Source organism: Pocillopora damicornis, chromosome 4 (genome assembly GCF_964200805.1).
Source record: "Pocillopora damicornis chromosome 4, jaPocDami1.2, whole genome shotgun sequence".
NCBI classification, from domain to species: domain Eukaryota; kingdom Metazoa; phylum Cnidaria; class Anthozoa; order Scleractinia; family Pocilloporidae; genus Pocillopora; species Pocillopora damicornis.
The window spans coordinates 20,654,229-20,676,014 of record NC_142673.1 but is presented as its reverse complement, the minus strand read 5'-3'; the positions used below and the strand labels follow the sequence as shown (position 1 = coordinate 20,676,014).

The following is a 21,786-nucleotide window of genomic DNA, read 5'->3' as shown; positions in this document are numbered from 1 at the left end:
GAAGTTGTCGAGGGTGCTCGAGCCACCACCAAGATCAAAATCCCTCGATTAGCCGTGGAGGCTCCCTATTTCAAGTCGATTTAGAGATAACAGTTCCTTAGCAAGGCGTTATTAAGTTTTTAAGGAAGGTATCAAGTGTTTTCGGACAAACCTGCATGAAGTCGGAGGAGACGAAGATATCTTTTTGATCTCTGTATTTAACAATTATTCACCGATACTGAGGTGTTAAATTGTTTTGTATATATATCCCAGAGACACCAGAAAAAAAAGTATCGTCAACTCCAAAACTAAGTTTATCGCTTGAAAGACCTACATGCTCATTGTTTGTCGAAACGAGTATTACTTGACATGTTATATTTTTTTTTGAGCTCCAAAAGGCCTACCTCAATCGGGATGAAGCGGGAAAAAATATTGAAAGTTTTGAAACCTCGGGGCTAAACTCAACTGGAACTTTCAGCCGAAGTGAACTTGCATAAGTCATGTAGTACGTGAGGATTTTTACCATGGCAGCTCCTTAGGAAATAGGTAAGACTTGCCCACGCTATGCCATAATTCTTATTGTTCCCAATATAATTTTGTTATGATTTTCAGATCTTCATCTGATTTTTCAATTTCTTTGAGATATTATAGCATTTTAAATACCTTAGTGCAATCAGTGAACGTAAGTGAACATCTTTGCATTTTAAAGCGAGAATTATCCACCCTGACGGATGACTGTTATTTGATTTTTGACTGTTTGACGGTTTTAAGGACCGGGTTGGTCAGACTCTCGTCCAACAAATACAACAAATTTGTCAAACAATGAGATTCCGTTCACTGGTTTTACAGCTCACATGTCTCCAATATTGGGCGTGGAGAATGATTTTCATTATCTTTCATTCGCAACTGAGATCTGTTGATTCACTTCCCTGATGTTTAATGCGAAGATGCTTTGATATTATCTCAATATTAAAGCTTCCGGCAGTCTAATTTTATCACCCATACGTTGGGCAAAGTGTTGATATTGTAAGAAAAGGTCACTTTTTGACCTTACCTAAACGCCTACGTGTTAATGTTTAATTGACTTACGTAATCAAAACCGTTTAAAAAGAAAACTTGAGAAAGAAAAGGAATAAAAACAACAGGATATTACGTCATTCGATCTTGAAGTTTCTATAGTAGAAGGGTGCCAACACGAAAAGCAACAAAAAGCAAGAGCATCGTATTCTTTGTAAGACACCTGTCTTCAGAAATGTCGATTTTAACCAAAAGCCATATTTATTTCCATGTACGCCATTGGAAAGAGCAAAGTCTGCGGAAGAGGTGATTACAACGGACAAAACTGAGAAACAAGCAAAAATGCGGAATTTTGACACGGCAGGCGATTCCCCACAGATGACAACTAAACATCAAGTTAGCACGACTACCTATGAAGAATAGACGCACATACCATAAAATTTAAAAGAAGAAACTTCTTTGAAGGAAAAAAGATTTGATTTTTTTGTGAACGTTATATCATGTTTGAACTGGTAGCTGTGGCTCGTATGAATTAGAGAATATAACTTGCGAAAATATCGTTCCGCTTCAGAAACGATCGAGGTTAAGTTTCAATAGCAATATCTGATTTCTTGATGAGCTGTAATGATACTGAGAAAAATATGCTTTCATTGCAACATAGTACATATTCTACATAAATGAGAGTAGAATCTACTCATTTCTTCATTTAGCTTCCCTTTGTAAATTACAGTCAAAGTAGGATTCCGCGTTCTTATAACACTTAAACCGGGTAAACATCCAGCTTAATGAATTGTTTTCCTCGACTCCAATTTTCACTTACCGATTGAAAAATCTTTAAAAAAGACTTTATGGAACTTAAATGAGCTGAAAATGAAACAGTTGTCCTGCTGCTAAAAAGCCTCTCCTTTTACCTGAAGTGAGTTCGTGTCATAATTCAGTTAAGTTCTTTTAATTAAACTTTAATTTTCTATTTCACCTTTTACTTGTTTGAGCCTCAATGACTAAGCAGTGCTGTTTCTTGAGTTTGCTTCGAACTTTATTTTTCCCTCAAGCCAAGAATAAACACATACGAACGAACACAGCCGAAACAGGGTTTTACCATAAAAGGTAAAAGGCACATGCGTGAAACTGCTATTCCATTAAACACGGCATCTGCAACAATCCTCTTTAAGAGACTATAGCAGAATTAGATTTTATCATCGTCATAATGCAACACATAAGATAGAATTTGAAGAATCTATTATGAAATTTGAAAATTATTTTTAGCCCAGTGAAAAGAATATTTAGTAACCAAAACGTGCGGCGAGTCAATTGTACTAATCTTGAAAATCGAGAAAGGGAGCTACTTTCAGATGATGCTGAGTTTGACTTTTAGACGGGAGTTTCCCAAAGAGCAGCAATCATGAAATGAATTTTACTTTAGCCCTAATTTTGGAGGTAAATAAGATATAAGTATTGCGGAAAAAAAGACCACGCCCTTTTGCTCACTAAAGTATTTGTACTTACGGTCGAGGTATTTTTTTTTAATCAGTCTGTGTACAACATCCTGACAAGCATTGACAACTAATAAGGGAAAGTCTATCTAATAGGGAAGATATAATCACAATGAAGGTAGGTAGCTAGATCACCTTCACGCTTAAAGCTTTCCATCTTATCATTCAGCTTCGCCTTTTTTTGTACTAGTGGTTGAGAGAACAGATTTTCGTCTTGTGTCCGAAGTGTAGTACAAGATACTAGTTATCATCCTTTAAATATTGAAATTTTTAGTTCAGTTTAAGTGGCAGGTAAATTTTCTAACTGTTAAATGATGAAAACACATTTTAAACGTAGATCAAACTGTTCACATAGCTTATCTATATTTCTTCGCTTTACTTAGTATTTGCACTTAAATTTAAAGGAAACGTCTGAAGTGTAGTCGGGTTTATTCTAATTTTTTTTTTTAACGAGTCGCTTGTAAATCAACGTTATGTTTGGATAATAATTTTGCGTTTCAATTATTGTCAATGGAATGAAAATTCCCCAAAATTTCTCGTTAGAAATTGATGTTAGCATATGTGGACCAAATGGGTAAAATTTTGCGTGAAATATAGTACAAATGAATTCTGACGCTGCAATTTAGCAACAACGGAAACAAATGGAAAAATTTGCTTCTCAATGAGAAAAAATGGCCCCGACTAACAGGAGAAGCAAGTCGTTTACATGTCAAACTGAAACGAAACAACTGAATTTAATTTTCACTGAATTTCGTGAGGCACTGAGCTCAACAAAGAACCGTGAGGCTTCAATGCTCTCGAGTTTAACATACATGTCATACATACAGGTTACCATGAAAGTCAATTTCGCAAATACTTATGCTCGGTAAGGAATCCAAGATAACAGCCAAAATGCCTTAACATTGGTTTTGAAGAAAGAACACGAGTGTTTAGTCCTGCCTTTAGTCTTGGCTATGACTTATACTTCATTTTAGGGATTAAAAATAAACAAATATCTAAGAGACGTTTTTATTTTGTCGGTTTTAATCGTCCGGTCCATGTCCTTAACCTTGAGACGTGGTTATATTCGATTACTATTTATTTCCTGAGGTAAATATCCCGCTTCTGCATTGCCATTGCACTATTTATGTGGACATGGCTTTCTCCAGAGTTAGTTAGAACTGCATTAGTATGGCGTCGGCTTTAAAGAATATTAAATCGTTAAAGATTTTTCTTACATCAACTATTCCAGAAAGTATATATAGTATTGTGCAAAAGTAATGCAAATCTACGATTTATCGTCGACCATAGCGCTTTATTCTACAGAGATATTACCTATATATCCTTGATATATCGCGAATTCTGTTGCTTCTTAAAGGAGATAAATCAACGAGGTATCGGGGCTTTCCTGCGATATCTAGTTTCAGTGAAATATCGCTACAACGATACATCGTTGAGCACACAATATATCCCTATAGCGAATTATCGTAGACGGAGAGGTGCGTCATCGCGATATCTCGTTTCAGTGGTATACATCGCCACAAGGATTTTTAGTGAGAAATGCATTATTAGATATAATGTTGAATACCATATTTCAAAGTAATCCCCCTCTTTGTTAAAGGATTATAAACAAATCGCTTCTCTCGTCTCCGATCCCTCCCAAAATGAAACGACACCACAATCAAAAGATAATTACACTAAAGGCTGCACAGCTACTTCCGGGGGTTTCGAACCAAAGCTAAAAGAAGCGAGGCAAGCCACAATATTTAACAAGAGTGACTCGATTGTCCTAAAAAAAATTTTTCTTTAATGATACAGCGAAAGTCCACTTTCTAGCATGGAGTGAAGCGGTTTCAGGCTCCATTCCTGTTTTGACTAGTCTTACCCGTAAGAAACAGACATGTAAGTCAGAGGTCTGAAGCAAAATTGACTTAACGATGTAATGTTGCCTGGTCGATTTATTGCCTGGCGGAAACGATATCTCGTCGTCGGGGAAAGATGTATCTTTTTTATATTATTATTTTTTCAAACTTTGTTTAACACACTAAACGTTACTCAAATCATAACTTATCTCATTTTACTTACACCGACGGTGTTTACCCTGCTTACAATGCCGACAATTTTTTTAAAAACACAACCACTTTTCCGTGTCTCCGCCCTCATAGTATTGACGCTATATACAATATTAACATGGCTATTTATATTGCCATTACATACACTGCTAAAATTGTCCCCCAACACAGGAGCTAACAGCAATGTGTACTTGGGCAATACGCATATCTAATTGGTTAATTTACTTCGATGTAATTACGTTACAGTAAAGTGATGTAAAGGGAAGAAATTTCCAAGAATTTCTGTTTAGTTTCCTTCTCATCATTTGATATGGCGATGCATTTCTTAATTTCGACTCTCTCCTCGACGTAAAGAGACGATGTAAGTAAGATCGAGTTTGATGTTTTCTATTTCTTCAATATTTACCGGAGCGATATTTCGCTAAGCTTCTATGCAACGATATCTCATTCGACGCAGACGAGATGTCACCAGGTGGCGGAGATATCGCCGGTGATTGAAAGTTCTTGTTGAAATTTATTTGCCCTTGAATAAATCGCAACAAAACAGCTTCAGATCAGCTGTGCAGTATTTTTTCTCTCTTAATTCCAAGTATGGTCAAACAATTGTTGAGGTGGTATTGTCTGAGGCATGTAACTTTGATTTGATGTATACAGCCATGGAAGTGGCCGTAGAGCAGAGTAGTATTTTCACAAGCTTGTGCCGACAAGGAACTGAAATATTTCATGATAACGTTGAAAAGGTATTTTCAGATTTTGTTTACCCACTACGGCAGAACAGAAGGTATATTTGAGTTAAAACCTCAAAATGGTCATCAAAAGTATCCGAAACCGGAGCTGTATTGCAAGAGGCGGTTCAGAAAGGTATTTTAAATTGAAACTGAAATCGAAAAAAAAAAAAATTCCACGACAGGAACTGCATCTCCAAGACTATTGTGCCTTAGCGTCCAGTGAAAAACAAGTCGATTGTTGGCTAATCAGAGTGCGCATATCTCCGGAATCAGCGTAGCTATCCTAATAATCTTAATTCTAAACCATGACGATAATCGCAGTATAAAGACGAACACATCGCCTTCGATATCACTCTTTATACAAATGAATTCTTTCTTTGCATTACCATATGTACGTGTAACATTTCAAATTATATCTCTATCTTCTTTAAATTATTTACGTTTCTCGAGTATTTTCTTATCTTTTATCTTTCACCGGTTTTTCTGAGGGTGCTGTCTTCAAAGCCATGATTGTTTTTCTGCTCGCGGCTTCAACGCACAGTAGGCCACAAGTCAAACGAGATGTAGCTGCCCATGCGGAACCTGTTGCATGGCACGACACTGAGGAAGATGACATCCCCAACACGTTCACAAAGCGAGATGTAGACGATCATACCGATTCTTTTGACCTAGACGACTGCCAAATAAATTGTCAATTTCTGAGCAATGTTATTAAAAATGTTACCGCCAATAGAGAAAGAGAAAAAATTTGCAAACTGAGAAATTGCATCTGTGCTCCTCTAAGTTTCCGGAAGAGTAAGCCTGGCGCCTGTGAACAATGTTTAGAAGAAAAAATTCCCATAGGATGACATTAAATTTAGCAGCGTTATTTTGCTGACTTGTATAATGGCAATCCAACTCTATCTCTTAACTTATCAATCCGGGAATTTGTATTTCTATCAATGTAAAAACGTTAAGAAAAGCGTTATAAAATAAACAGAAATGATTTCTATGCAAGTAAAGTGTATGAAATGATATAGGGGGTGGGGCGGGGGTCATCAGCAACCCAAAACCCCGCCCCATTTAGAAAAAAACCCACTTACGATGACGTATTAAACTGAAAATTCCTTCTAAGCCTCTTTGCGTTAAAACTTATCATGAATTTTTGCTGCTTTCTAAACGTTTTAAAGTGCGCGTTTCTTCAAATCAAGTTGATTTCAGTGTCTAGAGAATACCATCCAATTAAAGTCACCAGTCCGTGCCTCTAAAGGCATGAGGCTTTTTATAAATATGGTTATTTCAACGTAAAGATGCATAAAGCCTATTGCTTAATGATAAGTCCATCAAGTTGCTTTCGTACGGTGCTCCTAGGTGGTTAATAGCATGATTTTACCCAAGACGGTATCATCTTTCTCGCCACAATACCTCACCATTCTAAGTATCCCTTGTATCATTTGGTCATTGTTCTAGTAAAAATCTGGTGGACGTCAAGCTTTTTACTAATTTTTTCTCCCACGTTTCTTTATCAGTGGACTTTGTATAGTCTATGTAACTCCTTTTTCGGAGTTCCCTGGGTAGTTTCTTATTATGGACATCGTCAAGTTTGATTACTACGAGGCTGTCATCTTTCTTTTCCATAAGTCGATGAAGAGCGTAATCTAGTTCTGTGCCACAATAGTTACTATTGAAAAAGTGAGTGGACACAACAGCAATATTCTTCTTACACTTGTAAACGCTGTCAACCATATTTTGACGAAAGGGAACTCCAAGAAGAAAATCTCTGTAATGAACACAGCACTTTAAACCGTACTTTTCCTCAAGAGTTGGAATAAGAGTTCTTACCACCCAATCTGCGTCTTCGGAGCTGTATATAACAAACGCATCGTATTCAAACTGCATGTCTGAAACATGAAATAATTGGATATGAAACATGCACGGTACAACTAACAAAAACGCAGATATACTGAAACAATTAATAAATACTAAGTGTGGAAAGCGCCGCCATCTCATTGGTGGTTCAACTTTGAACAGTAGCCTGCAAGAAAACCTTCATAATATTATCGATTAATTGAAGTAACCGGACTGAAGTTATTACACTCTAACACGATTATCGAGATTAGGAGCCTAGCTGGAAAATCTTATTGATTTTCCGCCAAAAGATTGTCTCAATGCCGAATGACAACAAAATCACTGAAAAGCATCATATACAACGAGTTATGCTTGCTGAAATGAATTAAAATTTAACGATGCTAAACCAAAATAACCGAGAAAAATTACACCATCTAGATTTACGAATTTTGGGCAGTGGCTATCTGATCCTCAATTAATGGTAGAGCAGGGTTTGGAACATTCCTACCATCTCAGACTCCCATCTTAGACCCCCCTATCTCAGACCCCCCATCTCAGACCCCCCATCTCAGACCCCCCATCTCAGACCCCCCCGCCCCTTTCAGACCCCCGATGCCAACCCCCCATCTCAGGCCCCCATCTTAGTTTCCCAAATCTTAGAATTTTATCCTTGACTAGCAGTCTCAGGCACCAATATCAGAGATTCAAGAGGCAAAGTTCGAACGGACGAGCGACATTGCTAATAAGGAATGACATGCAATTAGCTTTCTGCTCAAACTACGAAATCAGTCATGAAACATACAAGATAAGACCCCACGATTTTAGCTCGAGACAACGAGACTGCAACATCAGGTCATGAACATTGATATACCATATCAGACCCCACGCGCGTGTACATGACCACAACATCAAATTCAAAACTTTAAATTTAACGTAGCAGTAATGCTTTTTGCCCAGAACTGCAAAATCATGTCCACAACACTGGAATTCCGTGTAGACCCCATATTCTTCACGTGAGACTACAATATCAGCTCCTGAATGTTAAATACACCATGTCAGACTTCTTGCTTTTCTCAAGACTATGACACTAGGTGGCAAGCATTGAAAATACAATATCCGACCCCACGCTTTTCGTGAGAGGCTGCATCACTAGGTTGGGGGCATTAAGATATACCACGCCAGACCCTGTATGGTTACAAGACTACGACCGTGACATCAGGGGCTTGACATGAAGATTAACACATTGGACCCCAAAATTTTCGCGTAATACTTAAACATGACGGCCCACATGTTGGAAAAACCATACCAGACCCTGCACGATTCTCATAGGACTACAACAGCTGGTCGCGAGCATTGAAAAATACCTTATTCCACGCTTTTTCGCGCGTAACGCGTAGGAAAATAAATCTAGTATTTACTATTTTAGCTCGTGCGTTGCTGCTCACTAGTTTATCGTTTAAAAAAGTATCAGAAAAAGAGACCCAGACAGACAAACAGACAGAGGACAGACACGGACAGTCAGAGCATATTGCATGACTGCGCAAAACAGAAGTCAACCGCAAGTGATCTCCTTGATCTCTATCATCACAGTTGGCGATTTGAACATGTACCTGTTAAGGAGACAGATGGTTCCCTTGGTTTCGGTTTTTGTCGACGGCAGCGCAAGTGAATGATCAAAGCAGCCACAATGATAACGAATACCGAGATGGTAACAGTTGCAAGTACATAGGCAATCATATTATTTTTATGACCTGAAAGAGATGACGAAATAGCATATCAGTGAAAGCATCCTTGGCAGTGTTTCTTTTCCATCTTGGAATCGCATAGTATTCTAGTGGAGAATGAAAGGAAGAACCAAATAGTGCAAACGAATCTAATAATTGCTTGTAAATCGTTTTCTCTGCAAAATTTATTTATTATTAAACAGCAGTCGTCGATTTTATTTCAAAGGCTCAATTATCGCACCTATGAAATATAGCTCTACATCGACTGGCACGAAAAGTTCCTTTGCATGTAATGTCCGATGCAAATTTTTAACGCATATCAAGTTTGATCGGTATGATTTAAACAGGTCAAGGTATCTTAAAATCAGGGTAAATCAAGCTTTAACATAGAAAAAATCCTTTTGAAATAAACAGAGTAATACTTTTTCAATATACGAGAAAAGCTCGTTAGAAAACTCAATTACAAACAAGAGATTTATGTGTGCAAACAAAGCTTTATTAAAGTCTTAAGGATGTTGCTTGGTATTTCCTGACAAACCTGAAGTCGCAGAATACGAAGAAGTCTTTTTCATCTCTGCACAAAGCAAAACAAAGTAAAAAAAAGAGTGTAAATAGTGGCATAAGACCGAGTATAATTAAGGATTATCATAATCCATACAATATTTTTGTTTCCACGCCGTTGGTAAAGAATTAAATCCAAGGGAAGAAAAGCGTTTTCTGGTTTTTACAGAACAAGGACATATTTGCCTATTCGTTAAGTCTTACTTTAGAACTGAGAAGTAAACATTTCACTCAGCAAACAGTAAGGTGTTTGTAATTTTTTTTCCCCAGCTCGTTGCAAAATATTTCAACGACAATTCAAAGACAATTAAATAGCCTCCATTTGGCGCGAAAATATGCTCGTATAATCATATGCTCCTCGAAGCTTACAGTTTTCCTCGAGCTTCGCGTTCGGAAAACTGTTATTAAGAATGGTGTTCGGAAAACTGTTATTAAGAATGGTGTTCGGAAAACTGTTATTAAGAATGGTGTTCGGAAAACTGTTATTAAGAATAGTGTCTGGAAAACTGTTATTAAGAATGATGTTCGGAAAACTGTAAATATCTCGGAACACATAATGTCCGCGGACAAATATCTGTGCACTTTAGTTTCGCGCCAAATTAGGCCATTGTTTATATATCAAGCGTGTTTTCAGCAGTTGCCAATATGTCTGTGTCGCGTAGCAAGATCGAAATCCTTCGATCAGCAGTGGACCGGAGCTGCCCCACTTCGTTTTATAAAGAAAAATCATCGGCAACAAAGCGTTATTAAGAATGGTGTTCAGTATTTTCTGACAAACTTGAAGTCGGAGGAGACAAAGAGGTCTTATTAATTGAAGTAATTGTATGGAACCGGGGGAAGTAATAAAAAACATCACGCGTTTTTTCAGAATCTGCTGTGGTTGCCAAGTCGCGCAGCAAGATTGAAATCCTTTGATCAGCCGTAGATTTATACTACTTCTAGCTCGATTCAATGTTAATATAGCACTAGCTATATTAGCATCCAAACCAGCCAATCAGCGCGCGCGAAAAGAACTATTAACTTGTGTGGTATATTGAAGAAATTTAAAATGGTTTCCGTGTTTACATAGCCTGATGTAAACACATGGGAGGTTGGGAGAACACGAGATAAGCGTAGGAAACCACGACGCGAAGCGGTTTCCAGCTTATAGAGTGTTCTCCCAACCTCCTAAGTGTTTACATCAGGCTATGTAAACACGGAAACCATTTTACATTTCTTTCATAAAATAACTAGTGAAAGAGGAACGAAAACCGTGTTTACATACGCTCATGTAAAATGGTTTTATGGCCAATCAGAGCGCGCGTACTATTTGAATTATTTTATAAAGTAAAAAGCACCATAGGAAAATAAGTAAGTTGATCGCACGGGGTTGCGTAAAGTTAAGGATTACTATCACTATTCTTTAACAATATCATTATTCATGCAATTAGCTTTATGAAATTTCTGAAATTTCCCGAACTGCGCAACAAGATCGAAATTCCTCGATTAGCCTTGGAGCTTTCTACTTCTACCTTGATTTAAACAGAAGTATCATCATTTACAAAGTGTCATTACTTTTTTAAGAATGGTGTTAAGTATTTTCGGACAAACCTGAAGTCGGAGGTGACGAAGAAGTTCGATTGATCTTTGAAGAAGGAACTATATAATCAAAAAGTAAATAGATAAAAATAAAACCGACTTAACGTAAAACTGCTACGTTATGGCTGCTTCTAGAAACGTAACGAAAGGAGTTGCAACCAAACGACCATAAACTTTGTTTAATCACAATTAAGTGAGAGCGACGACACTTGTCAGTCTAACAATACTCTTCTTACTTGAGATAACATTTAGTACAAGAAAGATAATAATCTGAACACGTGCTTTGAAGATAAAACATGAGACTGGAACTATAAAAAGAAAAAATGGCAATAATATTATGCAATTGTTTCTGAAGTTCCCGTCTTTCCATTGGTCCATATAAAGAGAGCAAAGATCGAAACTTAATCAACTTCGACAGATAAACAAAACAAGATATAAAAGGGTATATAAAATACTCTTAAAAGTCTTTTTTCGAGAGACCTGGGATCCTAGGAGTTGTTGCATTCGGGTCGTGAGCTGTGTATCAGGAAGAGATAAGTAAAGTGAAAAAGTCATACAATATTTCAACATCTTTAAAAACTGTGAGCCATCACCTGGTTCAAAACTAGATAGCCGAGATTTTCTCGCAAGAGATTATCCTCTGGAAGAGGTTACAATTAAATGGCACTCAAAATTTTACAGATTTAAAAAAAAATAGCCAATAACAATGATTACAAAAATAACAACAACAACAACCGCCGCCTGTCCTTTTAAAGTGCGTTAGAAGGTTGCTGACAAAAAGTTTTCTGCTTTCTTCCTTGGTTGCGATTCGCGTTTGCTTTAAAAGGGGTAATGCTAAGTCCAATATACAGATGTATACTTATACAAAGAGAAGCTTTCGTAGTGACTGTTTCTGCTAACAAAACCAGCAACAAACCTGGATCAGGAGTCGAAGAAGGGCCAGTTGCCTCGTGATTGATTGGCTTCGCCTCTATGAATACACAAATTTTTCACTCTTATGAAGTGCATCTGACCCAAGCCCTACTTGTGAGTTAAAACATTAAATTGAAGAGCCCATAAAATTATTATTGGCTGCTAAACAACTTAAAAAACCATCACGTGGGTAAAATACATTTACAGAATAAGCTCAAGATATAATTATAGTTTATAATCTCTTGGTGAACATCATAGGCTATACATCTACCCCGAATATATAAAATGTTGTCTCGATTCTACATGCTGAATTAACTTTGGTAAGCTTTTTCAAGCGTTTAAAGTATTATACGTGTGATCAAGGTGGTCAGATGTTGCAGGCTGGCTTATTGTTTTTCCAAGAAGCTTGCCATGAATAAGAAGTGTAACTTTGTGGGCGGGCTAGAAACATCTCCTGATTATTTTAGCGTGTTCCAATATTTACCTTGTTATGCTTAGTCATGCTCTATCGTGCATATTGATATATAGGATATGATGTAATTATGATATATTTATTTTTCTAGACTATTGCACATATCTTTAAAGATAAAGCTTATGCACTGATCCATTCGAAGCTACAACATCCCCCTCCCAGGCAACCCACGGGACATTTGACCATCGTCCGTGCCTGAAGTGCAGAAAATTTGAACTTTTCCTGTGTGGGGTGGGGAATTTAAACCGGAACTGTCATTTTTCTAGCGGAATACATATATTTTGATATGGAGGTGTTTAAAGGAAAAGAATTTCGAAGTCGCTCTCGTTAGCAGATTGCACAGAAGAAAAGGTGTACAAGAAAGTCACGGTCGCTGATCGTATCCTTTACAAAACATCTCTGATCAGTTCCGGCACTTGGGTGGGACATCTGAACACTCAGTGTTGAGCGGGAATTTGAAGGAACCAATCTTCAAAAGTTCAAACGCCCGAGAATGTTGCCCGGGTTTGGGTGCAGATGGGAGGGTTTGAAGCTTCGAACTGATCGACGCATTTTCATTCTGCTGTTAGTATCAACCGATTAACTTTTAAATTAACAGTTGTGTTTCATATTTCAAGTGACCACCACAATACGCATTTAGAAATACTTATATATAGATCTTTATTTATAAATTTCATCGAAATACCCACCTTTACATGGGATGCGACAAACTGCACAAAAAAAAAGGACAAAATTAGACGAGGAAAAAAGAAAGAAAAGAGTTAGACAGAAGAGACAGGACATACTGATGTGTGATGTGGCAGCCGCGTTGAGCCTTTCCTCGTTTAGAAATATGTAATTCAAACATTATTAACGCCCTTGGCAGTCTCTGTACGCTAAGAAACAAAAACGGTCTCGGTTAGAGGCAACTAACCTATGTCAAAATCCGCAGGGTTGTCACTAGTGAATGGCCGGGCAAAAACCTTAAAGGAAAAAAAAAAAGACAACAATGCCACACTAAATTTTCGGCGATTCAGGAACACGCCACAGTGACCCTTTGGTTGAGCTTAGCTATGACATTAGTGAGTAAATTTAAATAATGTTTTAAGACATTTTGGAATACAACTTGATAATGGAGAATCTACCCAAGTCAGAATCTATTTACAAATTAACAAGTCGAATTGCCTATCTCAGGCGCTGGACCTTCGCTCGGCCAAGATTTTTCCACCACTAGATTTTTTTGTGCTGTTTTCACCCGCCCGTCGTTTAGACAGGACGTTTGCTAAAAATTGCTTGATTACTCGGGACGTTTCCTAAAATTGCCTCATTTACTCGTAAGGGCTTTCTAATATTGGCGCCAAGACATACAAGAATTAAACTTCAAAGGCATTATCAACCCCGTGCGGTACTGCACAAAATAATCAAAGGTAAAAAACACAGATATTACATTACATTATTGTTTCAGGAACCGAGTGGGGTCTTTTGTTGAAGTGGATGCAGTGAACGCTGTACCACTCCACAGAGTTGGATTCATACTACTAATATGTAGATTTAGCCAAGCCTAAAAGCGGAGCTCGCATTTTTTTTTCCCGTACGTCTCAAGGGCACAACGCCTTTCCCCCGCCGGGAATAGAACCCCCCTCGTCCGACTTGGAGCCCAATGCACTGACCACTGGACTACTGGACAAAGCCGTGGCGTTGGCGTGCCCGCGGTATAGTTGACGCATGTTAAAAGTGGCACCTTGTACGGTCGTACATCCAAATTTTTTCGCCTTGATGGGTTACTGCTATTTTGTATAGTTATGGGGCTACGCTCTGCGAGCTCCGCTATGATATGTCATTCATAATAGTTTTAAATTTGCACAAGGTATTCGGCCTATACAGTCGATGCTTCAAGCCTTAAGTCTGTTTTCTTAAAAAAAAGCATGAAACCTTCGAACAACCGTAAATGCTGCTTCATAGGTCCCACTGTCAAACCCCAATCAAACTTTTATATTTGATATGCCTAAAAGTGCAAAAACCAGAGTAAAACGGATGCATAGGGCTTAAAACGCATTTCCTTTCCCGCTTCAAAGGGCTCCTCAGATTCCTGCGTCGCTCTAAATTCAAGTTTTCTGCTATCGAAATCGACCGTAATATTGTTTTAAAGTTCCTAAGCTTATCTTCCCCTCATCAATTTTTATTTGTTAAATACATAAAATTGGAAACACTTACAGAGAAGAAGAAATTAACACTTCTTGTCAAATTACTCTTTACCACAAAATTCGTGACATTCTGAAAAAGATGTCATGGTTGCATAATAATGAATAACCTCAATGTGTCTCTGCTAAAAACAAAAAACACTTTTCCCTCGCACCTAACATCTAGGGCCGATGTTTGAGGTAAAACCAAGTACAAAAGTCGATTAAAAGCATAATTACGAAAGGGTAAAATTAATAAATTAACTTGAAGAAGTTCTAAGTATTCTAAGAAATGCAAGCTTTCAGTTGCTCCATACTTTTTTTCAGCAAAAGTTTGATCTAATTTTAAACCTAGCCATTATGAATATCATTTAAATCCCCAGATGTTAGCAATTCTTACCTTATCCAAGTTCACGCATTTGAAGTTTTCCTTTGCAACTTTGTAAATCACCATGTATCCATCCCAGATGAGATCGTCATCTGTAATAAAGATCACATGCGAACTATCTTTCTCGCACAAACAAAGCAACCTTTTACCAACGCAAATGGATAATTACTGGTTTTCAAAAGGTTTGCCGAAAAGGCTAAGCAGAATTGGAAATAATTTGTCTTGTCCGAGCAGGAATCATTTTTCTTGATTGACATGTGACACCATTATATTGTTACTCTACATACCTTGCAAAGGTATCCACGTCACGTTCAACATGTATGTTCCTGTGTTGTTAAGTTCCTGGAATCTCACTAACTTCATGTTAGGCTTTATGAAAATGGAATTCGTTGTATTCCCCAAAAGGCAATCTTTGTTTGAAAAATTACAATACCATGCATTAATCATTAGAGAAAATGAAATAAATCTACTCTCGATGATAAATTTAGCACTGGTACATTCAAAATGACAAATAGCACTTGCTAAATGTGTCTGCACCAAAAACGAATGAAACGCCGAGTTCTGAAATACCTTTTAATGACATTTTTTTTTTTTTTAGCACAAAATGTAAGTTAACAACTCGCTTTTTAGTTTTCTTAAAGTGGTTAGGGTAGGTTTGCTATACCTATGACTGTCAAACTAGTATCACCTAAATTTGAGAAACCAGATACAGAAGGTGGTAACGGTTTATCATACCGAGCTTTGTACAGCACCACAAAGGCCGAGTCAGCAGATTTAAGGGAAACAACTAATTTTCTGCTTTCTTTCAATTACAAGTCAAATCACTTCGAAAAATATAAACAAAGAAATAAAACAGGACTAAAGCAGCTGAAACAAGAACGCAAAAAAGACAGGAAACCAAAAGAAAAAAACAAACAAGCAAACAAAATACAAAACGAAAAGTCAAGTACAAAGAGACAGAAAGAAAAAAAGGGTTTTAAAAGAAATCAGACAAACTAACTAAAATCCAAAGGTGATCAAGTAAGGCAAATACTCAGCACTAAGATGGTGGTAACAAAGTTGAAAAAAGAAAACACTCTGCAGTACTGGACTATTCGTGACAAAAAAGGCATATTTTTATTTTACCGTTATCAGAGCTATCTTCTCGGTGGCTCAGGGAGCTTTCTGTACGAAAATAGCAAACAAATTGTAAGGATAAAGATCTGGCCATTATTCGAAGAGCACGGGAAAATAATTTCCAGGTTGCAATGACTTGTCCATAATGAAATGTCAATAACGCTCTTGAACCAAAAGAAGCAGGGGGAGTCACAATGAACCATATTTCTGTTTAAAATGCAGGGCGAATCGATATTGTTGATTGACCATTAGACTAAGCCACGACTTTGCACTCCTGCTAAAACACTAAGCTTGTGACGAAAACCGCAAATAGTCAATAGTTTGTGCCTAGCAGCGATACTAGCAGCCTCTTTTTCCCTCTCAGCACTTTGTGCGAGCTTTCCGACCGTACTTAACATGCAAAGGTTAACTCATCAACCTTTATCGCTCTTGTCTCATTGTTGCCAAAAATAGGACTTAAAAAGATGCTCAAGGCGACCGCACGTATTAACGGTCAATCAACCAGCTCGATACGTGCCTCATCTGTATGATGAATTTAGTTAAACACTGATGCAGTCAAGCAAACCTTCTCTGCTCTTTTCGTTAAACTTAGTTGAACCACTCATCTTCACTACAAATGACCTTCCCATGAGTGTGTTAACATTTATGCGTTGAATAATACACATTTTCAATTTGTTTACCTCCCCCCTTTTACCCCCTTTTTTGAAACCACTTTTACTCTGAGATTGTGACGATCACTCGGGGACTGATTGAAAACCCGGAAAAATTCAAATACAAAAAAACAAAGGTGTTAAAAACGGCTTAACTGTGATCCGATCGGCAATCTTTTGCTTTTTTTTTACTCATTGTTACTAAATTTAAAATAGAACTATCTAATTAAACTTAAAAAAACTTTTGGTGTCCCAATCTAGTCATTTCTATCAACTATAGTCAACGTAACCAGCTATTATGTAAGTGTAATGCTTGGCTTTTAGTAAATCAGCTTATCATCGTTTGAGGAAAACGTTTTTTGTTACCTCGTTTTTGCCTCTTGAAAGGTGGCTTCGTCTGCTGGTCGCGCGATGGTTTCAGGTTATTCACACGGGGACGAAGAAAATCTGGAATTACAGTACAAGGGAGGGGGCTTCAGCTGAGGAAGAGTGGGAGGCTGTGAATAGATCTCCCTTTTTCGGTATGTAAACTTGACTGAATTCCTCGAGCTCTCAACGGCTCTCGTTTAACTAGTTATTCCACACGTGAAGTACATGTAGAAGCAAACGGAGCGCCAATCACAACATTTTCCCAAAAGCTACGATATATCGAGTGAAAGAGGGAGATATTACTTTTACCGCGACAACTTCCAAATATTGGAATCACCTTCCGCTTAAGATACGTACCTCCTCATCTATAAATATTTCAACGAATGTTTTGTATAACATATTAATTAAGTCAGATTAGGGAAACAGTTTTAACCTTTTCTTCAGAATATATTAGATCGTATATTGTGGGTAATATGCACATTAACTTTTAAAGAAGTTTTGACATTGTAATTTTTTATATATATCATTTAATTTGTAATATTGTTAAAAGACAAAATTGGCATCTAGCAAGAATTTTCATTATAGGTGTTTTTTTCACTTATTTGACCGTGGAAAATGAATGGAAATAATATATTAACACAAGCCATTCAGTAAAAATTATAATAAGCCATTTGATCATTTCTTATTCCTTTTGAAGGTCTTATCTTACAGGTATAAATTAGCACGCTCTACACCTCTTTTACTTAGAAGTGACTTTTTAGGTGTAAACATATAGTACTTTTCATCCTCCACACTGAATTTATAATCAGGTAATTTATACGAATAGCACGTAGCTCTTTTAGGGGGCGGTACCTTGCGTACGCCTTTTCTTCTTCGAATTTTCTGTTTATTCTGTTGTTATGTAACAGTCTTCGAGGACTATTTTCTCTTAGGATATCTCCTCAGCTATGATTTTAATTCTGTTTGTAAGGTTGTTATAATTCTGACCAATCTAGTTTTTGTTTCGCGCGACCTTGACCGTAAGACTAAGAAGTCATTTTGTAAAGCGTAAACATCGCGAAGTACCTACTTAGTATGCGAACTCCGCTCTGCGTAGCTTAGCGTGATTCGCTAGTTAAGTATAAAATCATGACGAAGGTTAGAGATTGACAGCTCGGTAAGCGTCACCTTTATAAGCGGTGACCCACACTTTCCTTGTTAGATCAGAGCTAGTAAACTAGTGTTAGGAAATCCATTCTAACAATGTATCATTCATTAAGAGAGTCACAGCTGTATTAGTTGTTTAACTATTAGGTGTTACCCTCTATAAATTGAGTCTGATTTTAACCATTGATTGACGTTACGTTAAATCATAAAAACATCAAGCTATTTACGTGTCTCTTCCGACATTATCTCTCAATCTAGCACGCCAAATTTGTTATATCCGCTACATCTCATACAGGATAGAATACTATCATTTCACTTCTTTTTATTATTTACTTACTCTTTTTATTATTTACTTACTCTTTTTATTATTTACTTACTCTTTTTATTATTTACTTACTCTTTTTATTATTTACTTACTCTTTTTATTATTTACTTACTCTTTTTATTATTTACTTACTCTTTTTATTATTTACTTACTCTTTTTATTATTTACTTACTCTTTTTATTATTTACTTACTCTTTTTATTATTTACTTACTCTTTTTATTATTTACTTACTCTTTTTATTATTTACTTACTCTTTTTATTATTTACTTACTCTTTTTATTATTTACTTACTCTTTTTATTATTTACTTACTCTTTTTATTATTTACTTACTCTTTTTATTATTTACTTACTCTTTTTATTATTTACTTACTCTTTTTATTATTTACTTACTCTTTTTATTATTTACTTACTCTTCAATACAAAAACTCGACATTTGTCGTAACAACACTGATGACGTCCGTGTGACTGCACAAAAGAAAAACAGGAGAATATTGTTAATTCATAGAAAGGTGACAATAGTCTGTACTATAGATTTCTTACAGGCATACAGCGAATTGTCCTAAACCGAAACAAAAAAATCATGGATTTGAGACTGAGCATGTTTGAATTTCGAATAGAGTTTTCTCCAAGTAGTAAGTGGTGTTGGTGTTTTATGTGTATGGGATGGCATAGGTTGGTATGTTTTGTTATGATGCATTTTTATGCAGTAGTAGTCAAAAATGAGGATCAAAAAAGCCTTTTTAATCCTCTGGGTTTCTGATTTTAGTTAAAAAAACCTCAAACTTAAACAATCTTGAATCGGAGGCTAGATGGTAACTACGGTGTTCAAAGAGCGAATATTGTAAATAGCCGAGTATTAAAAATGAAAAGCGTCGAAAATGCAAAAAGCAGGCTTGCAGAAAGTGGAAAATGTAGAGGTTGGGAAATAAAGAGAGAGGAATATTCGGAATATAGAAAATAGGGAGTATAACAGCGGATATTGTCATTTTAGTTCTTGATGTACCCCTACTGCGTACAAGCAAAATATTCTTCAATTGTGTTACTTTTTTTATCTCCCAATCTATTTTGTTTTGTTTTGGTCGGTTTATTAATTTTTTTTCTTTCCAATGGTGGAATAGGTTTTACAAATTCACATTTTTTCGAAATATAGAACGCAGAAATTGGACTGAATGATTAAGTCGAATAGTTTGCGTTTACGATTGTTCTAGACCCAATTATTCATACGTTATTTTTAAAGAGGTAAACTTTTCACGCGTAATTAGCCCTCAGGGTCTTTTGATATTTGCCCGTTCATCAGTTTGACTCTATTACCGTCATTTTCAACATTTTTTCTTTTAAAATGTATGATATTTTCTTTCTATGAGAAGTAGGGCCAATCCAGGTCATTGTTTGCCAGTTTTTCCTAAGTAAATAAACCACCGCTGCTGGTTCTTTTCAAATGAATTTCATCCCGTTAGGGACTAAACTTGAAAGGTCGCTCTTTGTTTATTTCTGAATAAAGGAAGTGTACATGTGTTTTCTCATATCAACAGCTCATAATCTGGCTGAATCTTTTTCAAATGCATGGGAGGCAAATTTGTACCGATAATCGAGCTAGCTTAGACGAGGGTCTCACATCGACATGCTTTGAGCATATAAAGATGTTCGCAGAGAAGGACAGTTTCCTCTAGAAAAATACGAAATTGGAAATTTTGAAAATTTTAACACTCGTTATTGAACTATATTGTCTACGAATTATAGTTAAAATCTCGTACATGGAGCTTTTGCCAACATTCTTTGAAAATAGTTGTTCATTGGACTAAAATAAACACCGCTATAAGTGAAGGAATTGTTAGATTACCTCTTTACTTGATATTTCCGTTTCATTTTCTTGCCAGCTGAGGTTACATGTTCTCAAACAGAGCTTTATCTGCCCAGCTATCTTAAATTCATCAGGAATTCTAGAAGAGCTTCGACAATGCACGCATATGATTGAAATCTCGCTCCAAATGGACAAAATGAAAATACTTTTGAAGAACGATTCCCGCATCGCTTATCGTTGTGCTTCTTGTTTGCTCCAGTATAAATGAACACTCCCATAAGAATGCTTGAATGACGTCCACAGCATGGTGCGGTAAGTTTAAATTAACCTGTTCAGTCGCTCGAACACGTCATGGTTGTCATGAGCAAGTTTCGCTCGCTCATGATGCGTCAGAGGATGACACGGGTGACAGCACATCACGCAAGAGGTCAATATATAGATTGGAGAAAACTATAAATATGCAAAATTTAGGAAAAATATTAAAGTTTGAAATAATGAGAAACACGCAACGAGACTGAGCAAGGATGGAGATTATTAATACTGATTTTAAGCAATAAAATTGTAAAATGCAATGTAAATAGACTGTGACGAAGTGGCCTCTGTTATTCAGACGTCAATTGATGATGATATGAAATTTGTACTGAGTGCGCTTGGTAAACAGGTAGTCACCAAGACGAAATTTTGTAGAAAATGAATTCAATTGTTTATCATTTGTCGCAATATTCCTGCAAACTATTTCTTTTGAGATGTCTTCAGAAGCAACGTTACTATCTCTTTAGTTAATTTTGGGATAGAGTAAATTTTAATCTGATCAAATAAAATATCAATATATAAGCTTGTTTTGTCAAAAGAGATTCAAAGATGAAATGAAAAGATCAGAATAGCATGAATTGAGAAACTTTGATTTATTAACAAGGACAAACCCCCTCTATCTAGTGGCAAGTTCAAATAATCTATCGTTTTTGAAGACCTAATGCGAGCAAAGCTTTCAAACATTAATGAATTACTGATTAAAAGACAAAATCATCATAAAACTCATTTGAAATGTTAAAATTCCTAGGTATATCCTTCCACGCGCCAAGACATGCTGCTACGTAAGTCAAATCGGAGTAATTAGTCTGTGTTCTCTTAACTGGCTGTCGAATGATTTAGACAGCCGCCTTCTCACTGATTTGTACGCTTCCCAATGATGCAACTTTTGCCTTGCCTGGTAGTTCTTACGAGCGCTCGTAAAATGGCTTACAATCATATTCACGATTAGCATAATTGCCTCATTATCATCATCCAGTTAATGGTTTGAACCCGGGGGTAACATGCCACTAATGGAGTTTGATCGTCCGGGTGAGTGTAGTCCTGAGAACGACTGTTATCGGCAGTGATGACCGTCAAGTCACTTGACTCTGATGATAAATTCTTCTCAGATTGTCGAAACGTCAGTCACCACTACCGATAACAGTCCTTCTCAGGACTTCACTCACCTGAACGATA

At 36.7% G+C, this 21,786-nt stretch overlaps 1 protein-coding gene across 2 annotated transcripts; it reads right to left on the bottom strand.

Moving 5' to 3' along the window:
* Window positions 1–5,610: 5,610 nt before the first annotated feature.
* On the bottom strand, window positions 5,611–20,705 carry LOC113685904 (uncharacterized). Of its 2 annotated transcripts, XM_027203482.2 has the most exons (15): window positions 20,338–20,705; window positions 18,908–18,962; window positions 17,022–17,102; window positions 16,015–16,053; window positions 15,177–15,299; window positions 14,902–14,981; window positions 14,536–14,595; window positions 13,256–13,304; window positions 13,032–13,052; window positions 11,875–11,928; window positions 11,439–11,474; window positions 10,971–11,018; window positions 9,358–9,393; window positions 8,706–8,846; window positions 5,611–7,148 (listed from the first exon to the last, which is right to left on the bottom strand). In XM_027203482.2, exons 1-15 carry the CDS (start codon window positions 20,524–20,526, stop codon window positions 6,706–6,708), a joined length of 1,455 nt encoding a protein of 484 aa, XP_027059283.2. In that variant the 5' UTR covers window positions 20,527–20,705; the 3' UTR covers window positions 5,611–6,705. The 2 variants fall into 2 exon arrangements, with proteins under 2 accessions (XP_027059283.2, XP_089061014.1); XM_089204888.1 differs by lacking the exon at window positions 17,022–17,102.
* Window positions 20,706–21,786: the final 1,081 nt, after the last annotated feature.